General features: G+C 39.5%; 1 protein-coding gene across 4 annotated transcripts in view; it reads left to right on the forward strand.

Moving 5' to 3' along the window:
* Positions 1 to 20172, forward strand: part of syt7b (synaptotagmin VIIb) — a 130990-nt gene that overhangs the window by 82940 nt on the left and 27878 nt on the right. For 2 of the 4 annotated variants that reach the window (XM_058401068.1, XM_058401069.1), the window contains exons 5-7: positions 3196 to 3348; positions 6784 to 7143; positions 19054 to 19173. In XM_058401068.1, coding sequence (XP_058257051.1) covers positions 3196 to 3348; positions 6784 to 7143; positions 19054 to 19173 — 633 coding nt within the window. The remainder of the gene's footprint in view (positions 1 to 3195; positions 3349 to 6783; positions 7144 to 19053; positions 19174 to 20172) is intronic. The other 2 variants (XM_058401070.1, XM_058401071.1) reach the window with 1 other exon arrangement.

The following is a 20172-nucleotide window of genomic DNA, read 5'->3' on the forward strand; positions in this document are numbered from 1 at the left end:
AGATCAGTTCTGAGATCAACAAAGAGATCAGCTCAAAGATTAGCACAGAGATCAGTTCTGAGATCAGCTCAGAGATCAACAAAGAGATCAGCTCATAGATCAGCTTTGACATCAGCTCAGAGATCAGCACAAAGATCAACAAAGAGATCAGCTCAGAGATGAGCACAACAAAGATCAGCACAAAGATAAGTTCAGAGATCGGCTCAGAGATCAGCACAAATATCAGGTTTGAGATCAGCTCAAAGATCAGTTCAGAGATCAACAAAGAGATCAGCTCAAAGATCAGCACAGAGATCAGCTCAGAATTTAGCTCAGAGATCAGCTCAGAGATCAGGTCTGAGATCAGCACAAAGATCAGTTCAGAGATCAACAGAGAGATCAGCTCAAAGATCAGCTCAGAGATCATGTCTGAGATCAGCACAGAGATCGGTTCAGAGATCAGCACAGAGATCGGTTCAGAGATCAACTCAAAGATTAGCACAGATATCAGTTCTGAGATCAGCTCAGAGATCAACAAAGAGATCAGCTCATAGTTCAGCACAGGTATAAGCTCAGAGATCAGCACAGAGATCAGTTCTGAGATCAGCACAGAGATCAACAAAGAGATCAGTTCAGGGATCAGCACAGAAATCAGTTCAGAGATCAACAAAGAGATCAGTTCAGAGATCAGCATAGAGTTCAAAGAGATCAGTTCAGAGATCAGCTCCAGCCCTTTAACTCTCTCCTGCTGTGTGTTTGTGTTGTATTCAGTCGCCAGGTTTCGAAAAACAAGAAGAAGTCGTAGTAAAGGAGCTGGATGAGCCGCAGCTTATCTTTTCTATTTTTGTGTATCTTCTCTCCAGCTCTGTGCCCTCCACTCTTCACCTCGTCGCTCTAACCTCAAACCCTGATCTCAGGCAGCATCCATGTTGCTGCTGTTACTAATCACCTCATTGCTGTTTTTCTGCACTGTTTTTAAAGGTTTTGTTGTGTACCTGTGTTGTTCCGTCCCTGTGTGTGGTTCTGGTTGTGTTTCTGCACTGGGGATGTCGTGGAGAACCATAAACCTCACTGACAGTTTGATTGACGGCTTTAGAGCTGTTTGCTTGGACATTATTTAATTAAACCAATTTACATTTAAACTGATATGAGGTCAGTGTTTTTGTGCGTCTAACCTCCACTACATCCCTAATTTTTAATTTTTCTAACAATGTATGCTGTTTTTAAATAGTTATTTTTATTTTATTTCTGAGTTTCTAACTTCACACAGCCATATTTTGTAGAGTTATCATTCATTCACTCCTTTTAAGCCTCATCATTCCAATGAGGAGCAGCATTTCAGTGTCATTATACACTTTAAAGCACAGTTAAATTCCTGAGACTGAAATCCCACAAATCTGTAAAGTTCATCTTTAGTGTGAAAATGAGCATCAGCTCACTTAGCTGTTAGCTGTTAGCCTGTGACAGTGATGTAATCAGAAACTGTTACTGTGGTGTGTTACGAGGCATGCGTTTCCTTGTGCTTTTATGTTCGATTCGTGTGTGTTGAGTCGTGTGTTTGGAGGTATGTGCGTTGAGCTGTGTGTGCTGAGTTGTGTGTGTTGAATTGTTGTGTGTTGAGTCATGTGTTAAGTTGTGTGTGTAGAGTCATGTGTTTTAAGTTGTGTGTGTTAAGTTGTGTGTAGAGTCATGTGTTTCAAGTTGTGTTGACTTGTGTGTGATGAGTCGCATGTGCTGAGTTCTGTGTTGAGTCGCGTGTGTTGAGTTGCGTGTGCTGAGTCGTGTGTTAAGTTGTGTGTGATGAGTTGTGTGTTGAGTCATGTGTGTTGAGTCATGTGTTGAGTCGTATCTTGAGTCATGTGTGTTGAGTCATGTGTTGAGTTGTATGTTGAATCATGTGCTGAGTCGTGTGTTGAGTCGTGTGTGCTGAGTTGTGTGTGTGTTGAGTCGTATGTTGAGTTGTGTGTTGAGTCATGTGTTGAGTTGTTTGTTAAATCGTGTGTTGAGTCATGTGTGTTGAGACGTGTGTGATGAGTTGTGTGTGCTTTATGTTGAGTTGTGTTCATTGAGTTGTTGTGTATTGAGTCGTGTGTGCGAAGTTGTGTGTTGAGTTGTTGTGTGTTGAGTTGTGTGTGCTGAATTGTATGTTGAGTTGTTTTGTGTTGAGTTGTGTGTGTTAAGTCGTGTGTGTTGAGTCGTCTGTGTTGAGTCGTGTATGCGTTGAGTTGTGTGTTGAGTTGTTGTGCACTGAGTTGTTGTGTGTTGAGTTGATGTGTACCATGTCCAGGTTTAGCTTTTGCCCTGCATCATAAGACTGACAGAACCATGCTATAAACATGCTTTATTACGAGCCAGTTCCTGTCACGGTCAGTAGTGCTGAGGACAGTCCTGTATTTCACATGTTGTTTTTAATAAAACATTAATAGAAATGATGTTTGTGAAAGTCGGTTGTTACGAGGTGACAGCAGTCTTCACCAGATGTTCTCATGACAATCCTGAGACACGCTGCAGCCTGTCCATCTTTTAACAAGTATACTGTCCTAAAATATCTGCTAACCCAGCAAGCGGTTAGCAAAACTTTAGCATGTCACATGGCTGATGTGCAAAATGCCATCAAATGTTATGACAGCTGCCGTGACGACGGCTGCTAATGATAACAACACAACCACTGATTATTACACACTACGAGAGGAGAGTGTCACATGCAGAAAGTTTCAGTCTCCAGAAACTTTTAAAGCATTTCAGCACAAGATATAAGCAGGCGCACAGACGATAGCATGCTAATAAACAGCTTCATCTCTGAGCCACTGATCAGCTATTATAATAACTGCTGCTATTCATAATTCTTAAAGAACTGTTTCCATGCCGACCGTATTCCTCTATACCTTAGATGCCATTTTTTTTTAGAATTACTTTCCTTGCCTTTTAAAACTGAGTGTTTCACCGATGTTATTCTGTAGCAGAAAAAGTCTGACTTTGACTCGGCACAAACAAGCATGCGGGTTAAGACCTGAATGAGTTAGAGCTGTGGTGTTCCTCAGCGGGATGAGCTGAATGTGTGTGACGCAGGGAAGAGGATTAGCGCCAGACTCTAGGATTCACCACCGGTTCGGTGGATTTTGATGAATTTCTTCTTTGCCCTGTTTTGTTGTCCGTCTCTTTCTGTGTGCGTCCGTCACTCCGTCCCTCCCGTCTCGTTCTCCTGGTCGTTTGCAGTGGCTCGTTGGAGAAGTGTGAGGCGGGAGGGGGGACAGGGGCCGGCCCCAGTCGCAGTGACAGCTCCAGGAGTGTAGAGGCAGGAAGCAGCAAGGCTGGGAAGTGGCAAACCGTCAAGAGCCACATGCACTCCGGCATCTTGAGGCCCAGCAAGTGAGTGACAGCAAATAGGGCCAAGATACAAGCTACAGACTTGAAGATTCTCACACTCTCACTGACTGACGCACTATTCACAGGAAACTCGAGCTCAGATCATTCCTGAGTTAAAAGTCTATTTGTTGAAAAATAAAACTGACAGCCAAGACATGTTTAGTGAAGAGGTTAAAGGAAGGAAGTGTGTGTTTCTCACCTAAATCCACAAACCTGCGTCACATTTCACTGGTAGACAGTGATGTAGTGCTGCTAGGAGCCTGACTGCGGCTCGTATGGTGCACAGGATTATGGGAGGTAAAGATTACAGGAAATCAAACTGTTTCCTAATCCACATCAGCATTCCTGAGACGTTCCTCAAACCGTTCCTGATGCAGTTTGAAAAGAGAATTTATGGGTGATATTTTGGGCAGATTTCCGTCAGATATTACTTCATTAAACTTTAAGCTTGGCTGATCAGCTATTACAATTAAAGAAAATAACAGTGTGTATTTTATTAAAGATGATGATGGTGATGTCTGCAGGTAGCAGTGTGTGTGTTCACACACTGAGAAACACATAAAAACCTGATCAGAACTAACGGGTTAATGCTGAACATTAGTGCAGATGTTTACACACCACTACAGGATTATCTTCTCACAGCGGAGGAGAAACGAATCCTTTTAATTGAGATCTTATTAAAGACATTAGGCTGCTGTTAAGGGGAAGCATCGAAGCTTTCTGAGTGAGTTGTAATGGATTTGTGAAACGTAGCAAGACACCTGAAATGTAGCAGTTTTCATTTTTCCTTCATTTGTTAAAATTCTTATTGGTTGTTCCACATTATTATTATTATTATTATTATTATTATTATTATTATTATTATTATTATTAATATGTTCTTTCACATTCTTCTTCTCTCCCTTCAGTAGTTGATTCTGTTTTTAGGAATATACTGTATGAGTCACTCTGACATCATCACCACTCTGACATCATCACTCTGACATCATCACTCTGACATCATTACTCTGACACTATCACCACTGACATCATCACACTGACATCACCACTCTGACATCATTACTCTGACACTATCACCACTGACATCATCACACTGACATCATCACTCTGACATCATCATCACTCTGAAATCATCACCCCTCTGACATCATCATCATTCTGATATCATAACTCTGGTCATCGTCACCCTGACATCATAACTCTGAAGTCATCACCACTCTGACATCATCATCACTCTGACATCATCACTCTGAAATCATCACTCTGACATCATCACTCTGACATCATCACTCTGAAGTCATCACTACTCTGACATCATCACCACACTGACATCATCATCACTCTGACATCATAACTCTGAAGTCATCACTACTCTGACATCATCACCACACTGACATCATCATCACTCTGACATCATAACTCTGAAGTCATCACTACTCTGACATCATCATCACTCTGACATCAATCCAATCTGTTTGATTCCCTTGAAAGTTGAGCTGGAGGAATGAAGAGGATGTGAAGGGACTTTTTTTAACACTTCAGTAGTTTAGTACAGTTTCTGCTGCACGTGTGGTATTTACTGTATTTCTTCATTTCTCTGCAGTTAAAAGTGGATTTGATTTTCCAATCATTTTTGTGAAGGTTTCAGTCCAATCTAAAAAGTCTGAATCCATTAACAAGAACTGTTGTTTTTTTCTGGATTGACAAAATGCCTCATGTTTCTAGTCAAGAATTCTTCATTAAAATATTGAGAAATGGATCAAAAGTCACACAGAGCGTGAATCCGGCTGCTTTCAGAAGGATTTAGTTTGGTATTTTTTAGAAAACGTTCATGTACGCCGCACATTTTTTCAAATTCTTTGTGGGTGGAGCTTGATATCCTTGACCCCATACCCCATGCCCCCCCCCCAAATTGAAATTTTTGAAATACTTTGAGTCAAAAACAACAAACATCTTCCTGCATGCTGGCTTTAATATCAGAACCAAAATCAAATTAAACCTTTCAAATCACACAATATTAATTTTTTTAAAAAAAACCTCTTGATCTGAGCTCGCGATCACTTTCCTGCAACACTGATGTGTGTGTTTTTTCTGATGTCCTGTCAGAAGGTCAGCTCTTTTTAAAGGAAGACATATTTCCAGTGCTGGAGTGCCTGCTCTCTGTCAACAACCCTTTCTAATGTAAATGAAAGACTGGACGTTTTTTTTCCTGATGGACACCAGAATGTCCTCATGAAAGCAACCTAGCACATGGTGATGTGCCACTCTTAATGTTCCTCAGCCACATGGAACGTGGATTTAGTGAAGAATGAGTTCTTGTTCTTGATGAACGGAATAAACAGTTCTTGCTAGTGCACTCAGAGCCGACTGTGTTACTCACTCAGCTAATCAAACTACTGTAGATCCTCAGTGTGTAGTCTGTCCCCAACACACACACACACACACACACTTTCAGCAGCATGAAAAAGGAGAAAGCTGCCTTTTTTTTACTGCTGTTGTGTGGAATAATGAGAGAAGGGCAGTCAGAGGGCAGAGTCTGAGTTATTGCTGACATTAATTCACTTTGTAAAAGACACTGATCGCAGCTGCTGCGCCGCCTGAGCGCTGTGACAGAAATACAGCCTCACTTAGCCACTGGGCGCTGAATTCTCCAACAGCTTTAGCATCATCACGGCGGCTCACTGTTTATCCTGAACACACGCCAACAACAGTGCAGTTACAGGACACACAGATTATCACTGCCCATATGATGACCTGAAAAGATAGAGAGAGAGAGAGAGTTTGACAAGAAATAAATACTATTATTATTATTATTATTATTATTATTTTAAAAGTTTACTTTTACAGTGAGAAATTAAAAACTGTCAGTGTTAATTTTTAATGTTTTATTTGTTCATAAATAAGTGAACAGTGACAAAGAGTGAGTGTGTGTGTAGAAATGTGGACATGTCTTTGTGTCCATATATGGAAGTGTCACAGTAATAAGAATGAGGTCATATTTTACTAATTAGCTATCTGATATTTTTTTTGTCCATAATTATCATTGATAACACTAACTAGTTAGCTTAGAGGATGAAAAGCTTTATGACTCATCAGGGCTCGAGGACATGGCCAGTCCAGTCTGTGGTCAGTCCGAGCCTCATCACGGTGTCAGTTATCCGCTGCTGCTTAACTTTGTTCTCTCTCTCTTTTTTCTTCATCAATCCATCGTTGCCTGAAATGTCTCTTCTCTCTCATGTTGGAACTCTGTCCTCGTCCTCCTCATGCCTTTGTACCCTTACCCCTCTAAAATATCCCTTTTCTGCCCCTCTTTTTTCCCTCCGTTTTGCTCTCTCATCTCCCTGAGTTTCCTCGTTCCTCTCCTAATCCATGACTCATTGGTCATTCCCTTCACTTTACACCCTCCTTCTCCTTCGTTCTTCTATATGTGGTCTGCAGTTTTGGGGACACGTCCCCGCTGTCCACAGCATCCACTTTGGAGCACATCGCACCATCGGCGTGTCGTCCACGGCCACTCGTCAGACAGCAGAGCCTCCAGCAGCCCCTGACCCCCCGGCCCCCTCCGCCGCCCAACGACCCTCCTGCCACCTCACAGAGCCTGGGGCAGTTACACAGTAGCTCCGGGGGCGGCGGGGGGCAGCGGGGGGGCGCAAGACCGGGGGCAAGGGGCAGCCCAGCCGCACCCGGGGCATCTCGCTACAGAGCGGGCGCAGGGGCACGGTCCCGCTCCAACCCGGGCAGCTGGGATCACATGATGGGGCAAATACGCACCAGGGGCATGGACGTCAAATCCTTCTTGTGAGTACATGACCTGAAATCTTATTTTCTTATTCTCTATTGTCTCTTTATTACCCACTTTACCACTTTATCCAGTTTTACCCTTTAACACTTAAAGGTGTTGGTCATCTAAAATAGTGTTAGCTATTCCTTCCAGAAGAAGGTCACCTGCAGTGTCCAGTGTGGGGGGAAAGTCGTCCTCAGTTCCCCAGGGTTCTGACTGTCTTTCTTATGTACTTGCAATTTCAAAACCCCTCAAAATCCAGGAGATTGCGTATCTGCATCTTTATATTCTTGTTTAGAAACAGTTTTGAGTTATTGTGGGTGTGCGTTTGTCAATGTCTTGTTGAATCATCTTTCTGTTATTGAGATTAAATTCTTCTCTAATGAGTCTAATATCGCTCCATTCATGTTCTCTGATGCTGTTTAATGCCCAAAATAACTTCTGCAGAGAATCAGCTCCATATCATGATGCTCCCACCACTGCTTCACTGTTTGTTTGTTTGTTTGTTATTTATTTGATTGGGTTTTTAGTTTTAGTTTTTGGAATCATACACACAACCCTTCCTTCTCCAAAGCTGAACTTTCACCTAGTGAGCTCTAGTTTTGCGAGAGGTCAGGTATCAGATTTCAGGTGGAAACATTAGTGGACCAGTGCAAGACTCGCAGTTTGAGGTAGGAAGGTAAGCTAAAGGTGCAGGTACAGCATGGCTCTCTGAATTCTGTGCGTTAATGTGATTCATAAGAACACAACAAAGTAGGGTTTGATCTTTTGAAGAAGAAGCCTTCATTATTGGGAGTGGAATTCTTTTCTTAGCATTTCCCTGCTGAGGTCAGAGCACAGGGGCAGCTATGATGCAGCACCCTGGAGCAGGGAGGGCTAAGGGCCTTACTCAATTGCCCAACAGTGGAGCTTGGTGGTGCTAGGGCTTGAACCCCAATCCTCCAATCAACAACCCAGAGCCTTAACCACTTCAGCCACCACTGTTATTATCCAAGTAGGCGGAGAAGAGATCATGGTTTGTCCTGCATGTTGTTGATGAGGCCAGTCACCTTCTGTGATTTGCAGCCAATCACCTTCTCAGCAGAGTGAATGACACTAGTGGGAGCTTCGTGCCAGGTGGTGATGGAGGAGGTGAATATGGACTCGATAATGGATATCTCCAGTTCTGGGAGATCTGGGAGTCCAGGGTTCCAGTTTTGAAGTGTTCCACAAATCCAAACGAAACAAAACCGCCTACTGTTATTTCTGAGCTCATATTCATTTGCAACACATTATCTCTTATCTGTAATCACTGTATTTCAGTACAGCCATAACTCCCAGAGCCATACGTAGATGCAGATATGACTACAATACAGCATTCTTTTATTTTTTTTTGTTGCTGTTGTGTAGTATGTAGCTGATGACACCGCCCTGCTGTAAATAAGAGCTCAGTCTCATTAGGTATGTCACAGTATAAATAAAAAATAAAATCGTAGCTTTTTATCAGTATTGCTCTCACAGCGTGTGCACATCCACACCATCTGCAAAACCCTGTTCCTGTCACTGCCGCTAGCTCCTCTTTAGCCCATGAATATGCATTTCACCGCGCGTATATCGGGACTGGGGTGAATTATAAAGACGTCCTTTAAGCCTCGCACGTCCACCAGCATTGTGTTACCTTGATCACTTTCGCTGTCAGGTTTTCCTTTTGCTTTGTCGTCACACCTCAACCGTTGCACAGCATCTACAAATCAAGCAGATAATTTTTTTCTGATAATTTACAATTCTCTTTCTTTCTCAGTCGGTCACAGAGTCGCTAGGTTTCTCAGTCTGGTTTTGTACTAATCACAGCTACCATTTGCGTCACATCATTTGTGGCCTCGGTTTCCTCACAGGCAAAAATTCTATTCTTTTTTTTTAAGAAAAATGATTCAGTTACAGAGGACACTGAAAAGCAGAGACAGGTTTTGCATTTTGTTGGATGAGAAAATAATCATACAGTAAATGTCAGTTCTATTGCTTTATTAGAGAACAGCAAGCTTTTAGAGCTATATTAAAGTGCATTGTGTGTTTTCGGTGCATGAGTGCATCACTGTTGTCAAAATGTGGAACGTTTTTTAGGCTGTAAATTTGTTAGGATACAAAGTAAACAGGTTTTTTTTTAGCGTCATGTGTTAGCACAAGCCTTCCCAGAGAGACAGCCTGATATTTCCAGAGCCTTCAGAGCTCAGAGGTGTGTAGTGAGTCTGGTGCATTGTGGCCATCCTGATTGTTATACAGAGCCTCAAGCAGTTTCTGATTATTACAGGCGGAAAGTGGAGTTTATGGAAACAAGTCTGCTTCCTAACCCTTTCTCGATCTTTCTTAGTAGGCTGGAAATGAAAGGATATACTTTAAGGGTTATGAGGTTAGCAGAGTCCTATTTCACGCCTCTTAACTAGCAGGTACAAAGCAAGTGAATGCTTCCTTGTGCATGAGCGTACGATGTACGATTCAATTCAATTTATTTGTATTAGCGCTTTTAATAATGGACATTGTCTCAAAGCAGCTTTACAGAAGTATAGAAAATGATAAAAATAAAGATAAGTTAACATTTAACATCTGAGGCGACGGTGGTGAGGAAAAACTCCATGAGATGATATAAGGAAGAAACCTTGAGAGGTACTAAGCTTAGAAGAGAACCTCATCCTCATTTTGGTGACATGGGACACTAAATAATGTAAATGTTGATAATGTCCTTTCTACAACAGCAACCATGAGCTCTAAAGGAACTAATTGGTCAGTGTAGTTTCTGAGTTCATTATAGACTTAGCTCTAATTCTTTGACTGATGGAACAGCAGTTCAGAGATGGCATGATAGTGTCCACAGCAGTCCCCTGGGTCACAGGCTGTCCACGCAGATCTATCCCCAGCAGCAGTGAGCACCACCAAGCCACGAGACTGCAACCAGGGGTAGATTGTCTGATGATCATTACTGCCATCTCACCCTTAATATATGTATATATATCTGACCACACACTCGTTATCTGGAGCTTAATGACCGTCGTCCTGTCCTCCACAGCTCGACTAACCTCCTGTTGTTCCTTTATACCTCTGTCAGTGTGTTTTCTTCGCTATTACAAGAACTTACATTACAATGCTGTGGACACCTGCAACTTCCACTAGATTTTTTTTGTTTATTACCGTCCAGTGTTTAAATCATCTCTCAGTGGTGTGCTGTGTGTGAGTCCAGGATTTGAAGCTGGACTCAGAGTCAAATAGGAAGCCAGCATCTTAGACCTTAGCTTGAACAACATGATGATCACACATCCCCCCTTTAAGTGTAAGTACCTTAAGAAGCTTTCTCGTGTGTGTGTGTGTGCGTGTGTGTGTGTGTGTGTGCACTACACCTTCTCTGATGAGTGTCTCTGCCGACAGATAAACATGTTGGAGAGGTACACTCACGTGTCCAAGTGTGCCAAGGTCATATAAACCACTGATATAAATCACTACTCTGTGTGTGCATGTGTGTGTGTGTGTGTGTGTGTGTATCAGTGGTGATCTGCTGTTTTCAGCATCATTACCCCCCTCAGCTTACTGCCCCATACGAGAGCTCCAGCAGGCAGACCAAAGGAGAGAAAAAAAATCTGTCCATGACACACTGATGTAGTGAACACACAAACACACACACACACATACACACACACACATACATGCACACTGATACACTGAGACAGTGAATACACACACTCTGATATAGTGAACACTGGGGTTGCAAAGGTGGAAAACTTCATCTCGGAATTTTGGAAATATTCCAAGTTGGAAACTTAACAGGAATTTACGGGAATTTATGGGAATTTATTTAAATTATTGAAATTTGGGGAAATTCATATAAACTGTATATACAAACATAAATATAAACATTTTGTTTGGTCATAAGCTGGCATGCAAGCAAACTAATGCATAAATGAGATTTTTGCCTTTGATTTAATTGTAAGTATAACTTTAATTCACTTTAATAGTGAACACACACTCTGATACAGTGAACACACACACTGATGTATAATGAACTTTAATTCATTCTTTCACTGAAAAACACAAAAGCAGAAACGTTGAATGTAAAAAAAACATATTTTCCTATGTTTGCTGTAAAATGAAAGCATCCCTCACGAAAATGAAAAAATGAAACAGCCTTATTTGTCACATATACAGCACAGTGAAATTCTTTCTTCGCAGATCCCATCCTTGGAGGTTGGGGTCAGAGCGCAGGGTCAGCCATGATACGGCGCCCCTGGAGCAGAGAGGGTTAAGGGCCTTGCTCAAGGGCCCAACAGTGGCAACTTGGCGGTGCTGGGGCTTGAACCCCTGATCTTCCGGTCAACGACCCAGAGCCTTAACCCTTTCCCTTCCAATAAAAGTCCCATTCAAAATTGTAATCTTCGGGTTCAAATGCAGAACTGTGGCAGAGTGTGTGTTCACTGTGATACAGGGAACACACACTGTGATATAGTGAATACACACACTGATATAGTGAACACACACTATGATATAGTGAATACACACTGTGATATAGTGAACACACACTATGATTTAGTGAATACACACTGTGATATAGTGAATACACACACTGATATAGTGAACACACACTGTGATATAGTGAATACACACTGTGATATAGTGAACACACACTGTGATATAGTGAATACACACTGTGATATAGTGAATACACACACTGATATAGTGAACACACACTGTGATATAGTGAACACACACTGTGATATAGTGAACACACACTATGATTTAGTGAATACACACTGTGATATAGTGAATACACACTGTGATATAGTGAATACACACACTGATATAGTGAACACACACTATGATATAGTGAATACACACTGTGATGTAGTGAACACACACTGTGATGTAGTGAACACACGCTATGATGTAGTGAACACACACTATGATATAGTGAACACACACTGTGATATAGTGAATACACACACTGATATAGTGAATACACACTGTGATATAGTGAACACACACTGTAATATAGTGAACACACACTATGATATAGTGAACACACACTGTGATATAGTGAATACACACACTGATATAGTGAATACACACTGTGATATAGTGAACACACACTGTAATATAGTGAACACACACACATACCCTGTGATATAGTGAACACAGACTGTGATATAGTGAATACACACACTGATATAGTGAACACACACTATGATGTAGTGAACACACACTGTGATATAGTGAATACACACACTGATATATGAACACACACTATGATATAGTGAATATATACTGTGATGTAGTGAACACACGCTATGATATAGTGAATACACACTATGATATAGTGAATACACACACTGATATAGTGAATACACACTGTGATATAGTGAATACACACTGAGATATAGTGAACACACACACACACCCTGTGATATAGTGAACACACACTCTAATATAGTGAACACACACACACACACCCTGTGATATAGTGAATACACACTGTGATATAGTGTACACACTCTGTGATATAGTGAATACACACTGTGATATAGTGAACACACCCTGTGATATAGTGAATACACACTGTGATATAGTGAACACACACACTGTGATATAGTGAACACAAACTATGATAAAGTGAACACACACAGACTGTGATATAGTGAACACACTGTGATATAGTGAACACAAACTGTGATAAAGTGAACACATACACTCTGATATAGTAAACACATATTGTGATATAGTGAACACACACACTGTGATATAGAGAAACACACACACTGATATAGTGAATACACACTGTGATATAGTGAACATACACACTGATATAGTGAACACACACTGTGATATAGTGAATTACACTGTGCTATAGTGAACACACTGATATAGTGAATACACACTGTGATATAGTGAACATACACACTGATATAGTGAACACACACTGTGATATAGTGAATTACACTGTGCTATAGTGAACACACTGATATAGTGAATACACACTGTGATACAGTGAACATACACACTGATATAGTGAACACACACTGTGATATAGTGAATTACACTGTGCTATAGTGAACACACACTGATATAGTGAACACACACAGTGATATAGTGAACACACACACAGACTGTGATATAGTGAACAGACACACTCTGATATAGTGAACACACACTGTGATATAATGAATACACACTGTGATATAGTGAACACACACTGTGATATAATGAATACACACTGTGATATAGTGAACACACACTGTGATATAATGAATACACACTGTGATATAGTGAACACACACACAGACTGTGATATAGTGAACACACTGTGATATAGTGAACACACACTATGATATAATGAATACACACTGTGATATAGTGAACACACACACAGACTGTGATATAGTGAACACACACACAGACTGTGATATAGTGAATACACACTGTGATATAGTGAATACACACTGTGATATAGTGAACACACACACAGACTGTGATATAGTGAACACACACTGTGATATAGTGAATACACACTGTGATATAGTGAACACACACTGTGATATAGTGAACACACACTGTGATATAGTGAATATACACACTGTGATATAGTGAATACACACACAGACTGTGATATAGTGAACAGACACACTCTGATATAGTGAACACACACTCTGATATAGTGAACACATATTGTGATATAGAGAACACACATTGTGATAGTGAACACACACACTGTGATTAGTGAACACACACACCCTGTGATATAGTGAACACACACTGTGATGTAGTGAACACACACACTCACTTTTATCACAGGGTGTGTGTTCACTATATCACAGTGAACACATGTAATGTTGTGAACACACACACTGATATAGTGAAAACACACACTCTGATATAGAGAACAAACTCTTATATAGTGAAAACACACACTCTGATATAGAGAACACACTCTGATATAGTGAAAACACATGCTCTGATGCAGAGAACACACTCTGATATAGTGAACACACACACACACTGATATAGTGAACACACACACTGACATAGTGAACATACACTCTGATATAGTGAACACACTCTGATATAGTGAATATACACTCTGATATAGTGAACATACACTCTGATATAGTGAACACATACTCAGATATAGTGAATACACACACACACACACACTGACATAGTGAACATACACTCTGATATAGTGTATATACACTCTGATATAGTGAACATACACTCTGATATAGTGAACACACACACTCTGATATAGTGAATACACACTCAGATATAGTGAACATACACTCTGATATAGTGAACATACACTGTGATATAGTGAATACACACACAGACTGTGATATAGTGAACAGACACACACTGATATAGTGAACATACACTGTGATATAGTGAACACATACACTGATATAGTGATTACACACTCTGATATAGTGAACATACACTGTGATATAGTGAATACACATACACTGATATAGTGAACACACACAAACTTATATAGTGAACACACACACTGATATAGTGAACTCACGAAAACTTATATAGTGAACACACACACTCTGATATAGTGAACACATACACTGATATAGTGATTACACACTCTGATATAGTGAACACATACACTGATATAGTGAACACACATACACTGATATAGTGAACACACACACACACTGATATAGTGAACACACACAAACTTATATAGTGAACACACGAAAACTTGTATAATGAACACACACTCTGATATAGTGAACACATACACTAATATAGTGAACACATACACTGATATAGTGAACACACACACACACTGATATAGTGAACACACACAAACTTATATAGTGAACACACGAAAACTTATATAATGAACACACACTCTGATATAGTGAACACATACACTGATATAGTGAACACACGAAAACTTATATAATGAACACACACTCTGATATAGTGAACACATACACTGATATAGTGAACACACGAAAACTTATATAATGAACACACACTGTGATATAGTGAACACACACTGTGATATAGTGAATATACACACTGTGATATAGTGAATACACACACAGACTGTGATATAGTGAACAGACACACTCTGATATAGTGAACACACACTCTGATATAGTGAACACACATTGTGATATAGAGAACACACATTGTGATAGTGAACACACACACTGTGATTAGTGAATACACACTCTGATATAGTGAACACACACACCCTGTGATATAGTGAACACACACTGTGATGTAGTGAACACACACACTCACTTTTATCACAGGGTGTGTGTTCACTATATCACAGTGAACACATGTAATGTTGTGAACACACACACTGATATAGTGAAAACACACACTCTGATATAGAGAACACACTCTTATATAGTGAAAACACACACTCTGATATAGAGAACACACTCTGATATAGTGAAAACACATGCTCTGATGCAGAGAACACACTCTGATATAGTGAACACACACACTGACATAGTGAACATACACTCTGATATAGTGAACACACTCTGATATAGTGAATATACACTCTGATATAGTGAACATACACTCTGATATAGTGAACACATACTCAGATATAGTGAATACACACACACACACACACTGACATAGTGAACATACACTCTGATATAGTGTATATACACTCTGATATGGTGAATATACACTCTGATATAGTGAACATACACTCTGATATAGTGAACACACACACTCTGATATAGTGAATACACACTCAGATATAGTGAACATACACTCTGATATAGTGAACATACACTGTGATATAGTGAATACACACACAGACTGTGATATAGTGAACAGACACACACTGATATAGTGAACATACACTGTGATATAGTGAACACATACACTGATATAGTGATTACACACTCTGATATAGTGAACATACACTGTGATATAGTGAATACACATACACTGATATAGTGAACACACACAAACTTATATAGTGAACACACACACTGATATAGTGAACTCACGAAAACTTATATAGTGAACACACACACTCTGATATAGTGAACACATACACTGATATAGTGATTACACACTCTGATATAGTGAACACATACACTGATATAGTGAACACACATACACTGATATAGTGAACACACACACACACTGATATAGTGAACACACACACACACTGATATAGTGAACACACACAAACTTATATAGTGAACACACGAAAACTTATATAATGAACACACACTCTGATATAGTGAACACATACACTGATATAGTGAACACACGAAAACTTATATAATGAACACACACTCTGATATAGTGAACACATACACTGATATAGTGAACACACGAAAACTTATATAATGAACACACACAAACTTATATAGTGAACACACGAAAACTTATATAATGAACACACACTCTGATATAGTGAAGACATACACTGATATAGTGAACACACGAAAACTTATATAATGAACACACACTCTGATATAGTGAACACACACACTCTGATATAGTGAACACACACTGATATAGTGAACACATACACTGATATAGTGAAGACACTCTGATATAGTGAACACATACACTGATATAGTGAACACACGAAAACTTATATAATGAACACACACTCTGATATAGTGAACACACACACTCTGATATAGTGAACACACACTGATATAGTGAACACATACACTGATATAGTGAACACACTCTGATATAGTGAACACATACACTGATATAGTGAACACACACACACACTGATATAGTGAACACACACAAACTTATATAGTGAACACACGAAAACTTATATAATGAACACACACTCTGATATAGTGAACACATACACTGATATAGTGAACACACACACACACTGATATAGTGAACACACACACTGCTAATATGAACTTCTTCCTTTTGTAATATCTCATTTAGACTAAAGAAGCAGATCATCATGGACAACATCATGTTTAAAAAAATACATTCATGGAAAGTGAATATACACTTTAGATTACATGTGTATTACAAACCGCTTCTGATGTACAGTTCCCTTTCCTCTTTTCAAACTGGTCCAGTTCTGCCTCCCACAGAACCCAGCGCTGGCTCTTCTGCAGCGTGACACCAAACTGTGAGCTGAGGAAGAAAGTAACTAGTGTAGAATTCCTTCCTACTGTTTTTAGCTCGGTGCTTTTCTATTTTTGTAGACGCCGTGTTTCTGTGTCCTTGTCAGAATCTACATAAACGAGTTAGTTTGGAGAAGTGAAACAGCGGATGATTTCGGCATGCAGGACATCCTGGATGATTGACAGTCTCGCACATTGCCTTAGAACATTCATCTGCAGAGCAGAACTGTGGAATTGGCTTCTCCAGGAAGGACCCATGCGATGCTGCTATTAAATCTGTCCAAAAAAAGAATATTTTTTGAAGTACTCTGGAGCTGAAGACATGAACTGGATTATTTAGAAATGCTTATGATGCTTACCAGATGAATTATTATATAATCAGTTAATGAAACTGACCAAAAAAGACAAGAAAACCAGCAGGACGAGTCTGAGGAAAGAGTGAGTCACTACAGTGTTCAAGGACCATCAGGAGCTGCAGGACTGTGCATGTGTGTGTGTGTGTGTGTGTGTGTTAATTACACACAAATAAATACTTCATTAGAACTACAAATCTCCATTCTGCTGCTTTCTAGAAATAAAACCAAACTCCACATGTATAGTTTTGTTTTGTTTCTTTTGTCTGTCAACTTATGACATTGTATGTGAACAGAAATATTGACCCTGTTGCATGTTTACACCCAGATTTCCCCCAAATTTTCTCATAAGAAATTATGTAAATGCAGATAATCCGTTCTAGCCACCCAACAATATGAGTAATATTCCCAATACGAAGCATAGGTAAACTGTACGGCTGCTTACAAAGAACTGACCCAAGCCAAGCATTCCATGTCAAGTGTCCTCACAGGAAGTCGTGCCACCAAGCTTGGTCTAAAAATAGAACAGACCACCCACACCACCAATCTGTCAACAAAAAACACCCAAAATCACCTAGCTTTTGAACGCATGCTGAAGGCAACATTGGTGTCTTGGGTTGGCTCTTCCCTAACAGCTTTCACTGACTGAAAAAAAAATCATAAACTTCAGTTGGCTTGGCTTTCCACTGACGCTAACAAGTTTTGAATGGCTCCCGGACAAACGCGCGACTTAGCTGGTTGTTCGGTTCTTACGCCGAAAATGCTTCATATGCCGATGCAAAATTTAAATTCTTAAGATAAAAATTAATTAAGGAGGACATTCGTATGCTGAGGTTCCACAGTATATAAATTTAAAAATAAAAAACTTTTGACAAAATTATTGGCATCTCAACGATATTGACAGATTTGGGGAATTTTGTTTCGAAGTTGTTTCTCCACTTCGCCTTCACTTTCAGGTGAGGTACATCACAAGCTACATGTTGCAGTGTGTAAAGTTTATAATTGTTTTTAATATTGTTTTTAAAATAAAAAATAAACTAAAAATAATATTGTTTTTAAAATAAAAAATTAATTACAAATAATATTGTTTTTAAAATAAAAAATAAATTAAAAATAATATTGCTTTCAAAATAAAAAAAATAAATTAAAAATAATATTGTTTTTAAAATGAAAAAAATTAAAATAATATTGTTTTTAAAATGAAAAAAATTAAAATAATATTGTTTTTAAAATAAGTTTTTTGTTTTTTTCTGCAATAATTAACCTTGTGAAAGTGAAATGTGTGTGATGTGAATTAGATTAAGTGTCCAATTAAAATAGTATTTAAAAAATAAATGTTTAGTATGTTCTGTTCGGTGGTAAAACATCAAATCGACGTTTAATCTCCTGCTCTGATCTTCTTTTATATCACTCCATCAGGTTTCTTACTTTCATTTCTTATCTTATCTTTCTTTAGGGAAGGTAAGATGGTGGTGTTGTCTCTGGCGATTGGCCTGGCCGAGCAGGATGACTTCGCCAACCTGCCAGACCTGCAGGAGAAACCAGCGAACCAAGAAACTCCTCCTGGAGACAAGAGGTAGAGTTCAGCGCTTTAGAGCTTCAGGTGTTTCGTGTTTGCCGAGCATTTTTGAAAGCTAGCTACGAGGTGACATCATCAACAAGCGTGCCATCTAAACACGTTATGGCATCATTTATTCCAAAACTTTGGATTAATAATAATTTCATCGCCGTACAAGTGACTTCTGCACCTCAGACACAACACAGTATTGAGTCATTTCTACTGAGAATTAATTGGAATAATATAAAAAGTCCACTAGTGATAATTGGAAAATGAGTGTGTCTGTGTGAGTGTGTTTAATCTAGACAGATATTTTAGTCACTGCTCCTCGGCCCCACAGAAATCATTGTTTACAGGAAACAGTCATGTTTTTCAGGGATGTTTGTGTTCTTGTGTCTGTGCACACATAAAAACTAAAGAAATTAGTTTGGTTCAAATCAAGCTTTAGGTTTTGTGTCTTTCTTTAAACGCCATTGTGTTCACTGAGAAGAAAGACGTAGAATGCTTCTCAGTGTGGCGGATCTCATGGACCTTTGGTTTGCAGTCGATGTTAAATATATATATTTAATAGAATAGAATATTTAATACACAGAACCAGCATAAAATTATGCCAGGTGAAGTGAATAAGACTGATGATCTCCTCATCATGGCACCTGTTAGTGGGTGGGATATATTAGGCAGCAAGTGAACATTTTGTCCTCAAAGTTGATGTTAGAAGCAGGAAAAATGGACAAGCGTAAGGATTTGAGTGAATTTGACCAAAAGGGCCAAATTGTGATGGTTAGACCACTGGATCAGAGCATCTCCAAAACTGCAGCTCTTGTGGGGTGTTCCCGGTCTGCAGTGGTCAGTATCTATCAAAAGTGGTCCAAGGAAGGAACAGTGGTGAACCGGAGACAGGGCCTTATTAGTTACTGGAGACTTTCACCTGTTCTCCTTCCCATAAACACAAGTCCAGATATTTGACAGGAATGTACCGTTCCCTCTGGATGCAGTTCAGTCACATAACCCAGTGGA

This window comes from Hemibagrus wyckioides, linkage group LG10 (assembly GCF_019097595.1).
Source record: "Hemibagrus wyckioides isolate EC202008001 linkage group LG10, SWU_Hwy_1.0, whole genome shotgun sequence".
In the NCBI taxonomy this organism is placed as follows: domain Eukaryota; kingdom Metazoa; phylum Chordata; class Actinopteri; order Siluriformes; family Bagridae; genus Hemibagrus; species Hemibagrus wyckioides.